A 7,926-nucleotide genomic window follows, 5' to 3' on the forward strand; every position below is an offset into this window, starting at 1 on the left:
CCCCCAAATCCCCCAAAATCCCCCTGGGGGGTTTCCTGGGACCCCCTGTTGGGTCAGTGCTGTTTTATTCCTTCACCGTTTTTAAAAATAAAGGGAAACCCCCACCAAAATAAAGACAAAAAGAGAAAAATTGGGGTGGGGGGGAGGGGTTGTGACACAAAGAGGGGAGGGGGACACGGGGAGGGGTGGGGGGAGGGGCACGGCCCCTTTTTTTTTCCTCCCCCCCACCCCCCTCCCCAATTTTTAAATCCTGCTAAAAACTGGGAGCGATGTGGGGAAGGAGGAGCCTACCCCCCCCCCCCCCAAAAAAAAACCAACTGAACCCCAAAAAGAAGGAGAAAATGTAAAAAAAAGGGGGAAAAAGAAAAAAGAAAAGAAAATTTTAAAATAAAGAAAAAAATGGGGAAAAAAAAGAGAAGAAATTTAAAAAATAAAGAAAAAAATGGGAAAAAAAGAAAAAAGAAAAGAAAAAAAATTTCAACAAATAAAGAAAAAAATGGGAAAAAAAAGAAAAGAAAAAAATTTAAAAGAATAAAGACGAAAATGGGAAAAAAAGAAAAATGAAAAGAAAAAAATTTAAAAGAAAGAAAGATGGGAAAAAAATTGGAAAAAAATCAGTGAAATGAAAGAAAAAAAAACAAAAATAAAATTAAATGAAATTTAAAATCTAAATAATAAAAAAAGAACTTGAATTTAAAAAATCAAAAAAAAAAGTAAAATCAAACTTAAAGAAACCGAAAAATAAACCAAAACAAAATAAAACAAAACAAAATAAAATGAAACAGAACAAAATAAAGCAAAATAAAACAAAACAAAGTAAACCAAAGCAAAACAAAATAAAACAAAATAAAATAAATAAAACAAAACAAAACAACCCAATAAAATAAAATAACCCAATAAAACAAAACTGAAAGCAATAAAATAAAATGGAAAAAAAGAAAAAAAATTAAAATAAACAAAAAAAATTTTAAAGAAACCCAAAAATAAAACTAAAAAAAAATCAAAAAAATCAAAGAAAAAAAATCAAAAAAAAGAAAGAAAAAAAATCAAAAAAAGAAAAAAATCAAAAAAGAAAAAATATCAAAAAAACCCAAACAAAAAAAAAATCAAAGAAAATCAAAGAAAAAAACCAAAAAAACCCAAAGAAAAAAACCCAAAAAAACCAAAGAAAAAAATCCAAAAAAAGAAAGAAAAAATCAAAAAAAGAAAAAAAATCAAAAAAAAGAAAGAAAAAAACCAAACAAAAAAAATCAAAGAAAATCAAAGAAAAAAAAATTGAAACAAAAATCCAAAAAAACAAAAACCCAAAAAAATTAAACAAAAATCCAAAAAAAATCAAAGCAACAAAAATCCAAAAAAAAATCAAAGAAAAAAAATCCAAAAAAATGAAACAAAAATCAAAAAAAAACAAAGAAAAAAAATCCAAAAAAATGAAACAAAAATCCAAAAAAATCAAAGAAAAAACCCAAAAAACCCCCCAAAAAATCAAAGAAAAACCCTAAAAAACCCCAAAAAAACCCCCAAAAAATCAAAGAAAAACCCTAAAAAATCCCAAAAAAACCCCCCAAAAAATCCCCAAAAAATCCCCAAAAAATCCCCAAACCCCCCCCCCCAAAAAAAAAACCCCCTCCGTCCCAAATTACGAGTCCAGCTCCAAGCCCCTGAGTTCCTCCTCCAGCGCTCTCCTCCGGGCCAGCTTCTCCAGCTGCTCCTTGGTGGGCTGCGGGATCGCGCCGCCCTCCAGGCGCTGCCGCAGCTCCTCCACCTGCCGCAGCTTCTTCCTCAGGCTCTTGATGCGCCGGCTCCTCTCGGAATTCCCGGCATTTTCCACGCTTTTCTCCCCTCCCTTTTCCCCCTCGGTCCCACCTCCTCCTCCTCCTCCTCCTCCTCCTCCTCCGTTGTCACCGCCTTTGTCGCTGTCCCCTCCTCCTCCTCCTCCTCCTCCTCCTCCTGCTGCTCCTCCTCCCAAGGCGATTTTTTCCAGCGCCGCGCTCAGTCCGTCGCCGTCGCTTTCCCGATCCTTTTCCTGCTGCTGTTTCCTTTTTTCCTTGCGTTTCAGGTTCCTCCGAGCCGCTTTGGACAACCCCGCCGAAGGGTCGCAGCCTTCGGGCCGGGCGGGGGTCCCGCGGGGGTTTGGGGAAGGGGTTGGTTCTGGGTTTAAACCCGGTGGGAGTTCGGGTTTGCTCCGGAAGAATTTCACGTATTTGTTCTCGTAGCTGTGGTGGTGGGGAGGAGACAAATGAAAAACACCAAAAAAAAAAAAAGGGGGTGAGGAGGTTTGAAAGAGGGTCTTGGAGGGATCCAGAAAGATCCAGGAGGGGATGTCAGGGGTCTGTGAAGGTCCAGGAGGGGATGGGAGGGGTCTGAGAGGGTCCAGAAGGGGTCTGGGGGGGACAGGAGGGGATTTGAAGGGTCTGGGGGGGGCCAGGAGGGGATGGGAGGGGTCTGGGGGGCTCCTGGAGGGATGTGGGGAGGGGCCAGGAGGGTCCAGGAAGGGTCTGGGGTGGGACAGGAGGGGATGAGGGGGGTCCTGGAGGGGTCTGGGGGGGTCCAGGAGGGATTTGGGGAGGGCCCAAGAGGATCCAGGAGCGATCAAGGGGGGCTGTGAGGGGTTTTGGGGGGATCCAGAAGGATCCAGGAGGGGATTTGAAGGGTCTGTGGGGGGCCAGGAGGGGATGGGAGGGGTCTGGGGGGGATCCAGGAGGGATCTGGGGGGATCCAGAAGGATCCAGAAGGGGATTTGAGGGGTCTGTGAGGGTCCTGGAGGGGATGTCAGGGGTCCGTGGGGGTCCAAGAGGGGATGGGAGGGGTCTGGGGGGGGTTCTGGAGGGGTCTGGGGGGTTCTGGAGGGATCCAGAAGGATCCAGGAGGGGATTTGAGGGGTCTGTGAGGGTCCTGGAGGGGATGGGAGGGGTCTGGGGGGGATCCAGGAGGGATCTGGGGGGATCCAGAAGGATCCAGAAGGGGATTTGAGGGGTCTGTGGGGGTCCAAGAGGGGATGGGAGGGGTCTGGGTGGGGTCCAGGAGAGGCCTGGGGGGTTCTGGAGGGATCCACAAGGATCCAAGAGGGGATGGGAGGGGTCTGTGAGGGTCCTGGAGGGAATGGGAGGGGTCTGAGAGGGTCCAGAAGGGGTCTGGGGGCGACGGGATGTGTCTGGGATGGGTCCTGGAGGGGACAGGAGGCGACAAGAAGAGTCTGTGAGGGTCCCAGGAGGGGATTTGAGGGATCTGTGAGGGTCCCAGGAAGGGTCTGGGGGATCTGGGGGGTTCTGGAGGGATCCAGAAGGATCCAGGAGGGGATGTCAGGGGTCTTTGAGGGTCCAGGAGGGGTCTGGGGGCGACGGGATGAGGCTGGGATGGGTCCTGGAGGGGACACGAGGTGACAAGAAGGGTCTGTGAGGGTCCAAGAGGGGATTTGAGGGGTCTGTGAGGGCCCAGGAGGGGATTTGAGGGGTCTGGGGGGGGGTCCAAGAGAGGATGGGAGGGGTCTGGGGGGTTCTGGAGGGGTCCAGAAGGATCCAGGAGGGGATGGGAGGGGTCTGGGGGGATCCAAGAGGAGTCTGGGGGGGACGGGATGGGGCTGGGGGGGGGTTCTGGAGGGAACAGGAGGGGTCTGGGGGGATCCTGGAGGGATTTGGGGAGGGTCCAAGAGGATCCAGGAGCGATCAAGGGGGGCTGTGAGGGGTTTTGGCGGGATCCAGAAGGATCCAGGAGGGGATTTGAGGGGTCTGTGGGGGTCCCAGGAGGGGATTTGAGGGGTTTGTGGGGGTCCAAGAGGGGATGGGACGGGTCCAGGAGGGGATGGGAGGGGTCTGGGGGGGTCCAGGAGGGATTTGGGGAGGGTCCAAGAGGATCCAGGAGCGATCAAGGGGGGCTGTGAGGGGTTTTGGGGGGATCCAGAAGGGGATTTGAAGGGCCAGGAGGAGTCTGGGGGATGCAGGGAGGATCCAGGGACGTCCCTGGGTAGGACAGGACCCCTCCCCACACCCTGGGACCCCCCCCCCCAGAGACCCCCAGAGACCCCCACTCACACGGGCACCTCCTCCTGGGGCACGTAGCCCTCCTTGACCCGGCGCTGCTTCCGCCAGGTCCCGTCCGGCCGCTGCGTGGACGGGATGTACCGGCCTGGGGGGACACCAGGGGACACCATGGGGACACCCCCACAGACACCCTGGGGACACCATGGGGACACCCCGGGGCACCCTGGGGACACGGGGACACCTTGGGACACCATGGGGACACCCCCACAGACACCCTGGGGACACTGTGGGGACATGGGGACACCCCCACAGACAGCCGGGGGACACCCTGAGGACACCCTGGGACACCCTGGGGACATTCTGGGGACATGGGGACACCCTGGGGACACCCTGGGACACCCTGGGGACACTGCGGGGACACTCTGGGGACACCCTGGGGACACTCTGGGACACCCTTGGGGACACCCTGGGACACCCTGGGGACACTCTGGGACACCCTGGGGACACCCTGAGGACACCCTGGGGACACTCTGGGAACACCCTTGGACACCCTGGGGACACCCTGGGACACTCTGGGGACACCCTGGGGACACTCTGGGACACTCTGGGGACATGGGGACACCCTGGGGACACCCTGGGGACACTCTGGGACACTCTGGGGACATGGGGACACCCTTGGGGACACCCTGGGACACCCTGGGGACACTCTGGGACACTCTGGGGACATGGGGACACCCTTGGGGACACCCTGGGGACACCCTGGGACACCCTGGGGACACCCTGGGACACCCCCACAGACACCCTGGGACACCCTGGGGACACTCTGGGACACTCTGGGACACTCTGGGGACACCCTGGGGACACTCTGGGGACATGGGGACACCCTGGGGACACCCTGGGGACACTCTGGGACACCCTGGGGACACCCTGGGGACACCCTGGGGACATGGGAACACCGTGGGGACACCTTGGGACACCATGGGGACATGGGGACACCCTGGGGACACCCTGGGGACACCCTGGGGACACTGTGGGGACATGGGGACACCCCCACAGACAGCCGGGGGACACCCTGAGGACACCCTGGGACACCCTGGGGACATTCTGGGGACATGGGGACACCCTGGGGACACCCTGGGACACCCTGGGGACACTGCGGGGACACTCTGGGGACACCCTTGGGGACACCCTGGGGACACTCTGGGACACTCTGGGGACATGGGGACACCCTGGGGACACCCTGGGACACCCTGGGGACACTCTGGGACACCCTGGGACACCCTGGGGACACCCTGGGGACACTCTGGGGACATGGGGACACCCTGGGGACACCCTGGGGACACTCTGGGACATCCTGGGGACACCCTGAGGACACCCTGGGAACACCCTTGGGGACACCCTGGGGACACTCTGGGGACACTCTGGGACACCCTGGGGACACCCTGGGACACCCTGGGGACACTCTGGGAACACCCTTGGGGACACCCTGGGGACACTCTGGGGACACTCTGGGACACTCTGGGGACACCCTGGGGACACCCTGAGGACACCCTGGGGACACTCTGGGAACACCCTTGGGGACACCCTGGGGACACTCTGGGGACACTCTGGGACACTCTGGGGACACTCTGGGGACACCCTGAGGACACCCTGGGGACACTCTGGGAACACCCTTGGGGACACTCTGGGGACACCCTGGGACACTCTGGGGACACCCTGGGACACCCTGGGACACCCTGGGGACACCCTGGGGACACTCTGGGAACACCCTTGGGGACACCCTGGGGACACTCTGGGGACACCCTGGGGACACTCTGGGGACATGGGGACACCCTGAGGACACCCTGGGGACACTCTGGGAACACCCTTGGGGACACTCTGGGGACACCCTGGGACACTCTGGGGACACCCTGGGACACCCCCACAGACACCCTAGGACACCCTGGGGACACCCTGGGACACCCTGGGGACATTCTGGGGACATGGGGACACCCTGGGGACACCCTGGGACACCCTGGGGACACTGCGGGGACACTCTGGGGACACCCTTGGGGACACCCTGGGGACACTCTGGGAACACCCTTGGGGACACCCTGGGGACACTCTGGGGACACTCTGGGGACACTCTGGGACACTCTGGGGACATGGGGACACCCTGGGGACACCCTGGGGACACTCTGGGGACACTCTGGGACACTCTGGGGACACTCTGGGGACACCCTGAGGACACCCTGGGGACACTCTGGGAACACCCTTGGGGACACTCTGGAGACACCCTAGGACACCCTGGGAACACCCTTGGGGACACTCTGGGGACACCCTGGGACACCCCCACAGACACCCTGGGACACCCTGGGGACACTCTGGGACACTCTGGGACACCCTGGGGACACCCTGGGGACCCCAGCACACCCCAAAGACCCCTCCAGGACACCCCCAGGGACACCAGGGGGGCTCGGGGACATCCCCAGGGACCTCCCAGCGCCACCCCCACATCCCAGGGGGGGCTCCGGGACACCCCAAGGGGTCCCCCATGGAATCCCCACCCCCACCCAAGACCCCCCCAACGGCGACCCCGGGACACCCCAAGGGGACCCCAAAATCCTCACAGGTGTCCTCAGGACCCCCTCCCACCCCACAGAGACCCCGAGCCCCCCCCAGGCCCCTCACGGGGGTCCCTGAGCCCCCCCAGAGACCCCGAGCCCCCCCCAGGCCCCTCACGGGGGTCCCTGGGCTCCCCTCCCCCCACAGAGACCCCGAGCCCCCCCCAGGCCCCTCACGGGGGTCCCTGGGCTCCCCTCCCCCCACAGAGACCCCGAGCCCCCCCCAGGCCCCTCACGGGGGTCCCTGGGCTCCCCTCCCCCCCCAGAGACCCCGGCCCCCCCCAGGCCCCTCACGGGGGTCCCTGAGCCCCCCCCAAGCCCCTCACGAGCCCATCCCAGCCTCAAGACCCCCACAGGGGGCACAAGACCCCCCTTCAAAGACCCCAGGACACCGCGAGGGGACCCCAAACCCCCCCCGAGCCCCCTCCCCCCAAAAACCCCGGGTCCCCCCCAGGCCCCTCACGGGGGTCCCGAACCCCCCCCACCCCCACCCCCACGTCTTCCTTAGGCCCTTCCCGACCCCGGGGTTCCCGCGGGGGTTGGGGGCGGCCCCGGGGGGGCTGTGGGGGGGGCGGGGCAGCCCCCGGGGGGGTCCCGGAGCCCCCCCCAGGCCGCGGGGCCCCCCCGCGCTCACCGGTCTCGTCCGTCACATAGGGCGTCGCCATCTTTGCGCGCGCGCCGCGGGCCCGCCCCGGAAGTGACGCAAAGGCGGCGGCGTGGCGCGCGTGAGGGGGCGTGGTCAAAGGAGAGGTGTGGCCATATATGGGATATGGAAATTAGGGGGCGTGCCCAGAAGAAGAGATGATCTTTAATTGAGTATGGAAATTAGGGGGCGTGCCCAGAAGAGATGAACTTTAACTGGATATGGAAATTAGAAGGCGTGCCCAGAAGAACAGGCGAACTTTAATTGGATATGGAAATTAGGGGGCGTGCCCAGAAGAAGAGATGAACTTTAATTTGATATGGAAATTAGGAGGCATGCCCAGAAGAAGGCATGAACTTTAATTGGGTATGGAAATTAGGGGGCGTGGCCAGAAGGAAGAGATGGTCTTTAATTTAATATGGAAATTAGGGGGCGTGGCCAAAGTACACGGATGTGTTTAAATTAGTCTGGGAATTAGGGGGCGTGGTCAAAAAGCCTCAAGGAAGTTTTGATTAATATGGAAATTAGGGGCGTGGTCATTGGGGAGTATGGTAGTAGAGGGGGCGTGGCTGTTGATGGATATGGAAATTAGAGGGTGTGGTCAAAAAGGCATGATCTTTAATTAGGATGATAATTGGGGGCGTGGCCGTTGCTTTATATGCAAATTACAGGGCATGGTCACAGAGAGGTGTGGTCAGTG

General features: G+C 57.5%; 1 protein-coding gene across 1 annotated transcript; it reads right to left on the bottom strand.

The window, feature by feature from the left end:
• Positions 1-1,639: 1,639 nt before the first annotated feature.
• On the bottom strand, positions 1,640-7,261 carry PYM1 (PYM homolog 1, exon junction complex associated factor). The gene is made up of 4 exons (XM_048293285.1): positions 7,218-7,261; positions 4,032-4,125; positions 1,918-2,216; positions 1,640-1,866 (listed from the first exon to the last, which is right to left on the bottom strand). The coding sequence occupies exons 1-4, from the start codon at positions 7,246-7,248 to the stop codon at positions 1,640-1,642; spliced, it is 651 nt and encodes a 216-aa protein (XP_048149242.1). The 5' UTR covers positions 7,249-7,261.
• Between the last annotated feature and the right edge of the window lie 665 nt (positions 7,262-7,926).

Source organism: Corvus hawaiiensis, unplaced genomic scaffold (genome assembly GCF_020740725.1).
Source record: "Corvus hawaiiensis isolate bCorHaw1 unplaced genomic scaffold, bCorHaw1.pri.cur scaffold_231_ctg1, whole genome shotgun sequence".
NCBI lineage: Eukaryota > Metazoa > Chordata > Aves > Passeriformes > Corvidae > Corvus > Corvus hawaiiensis.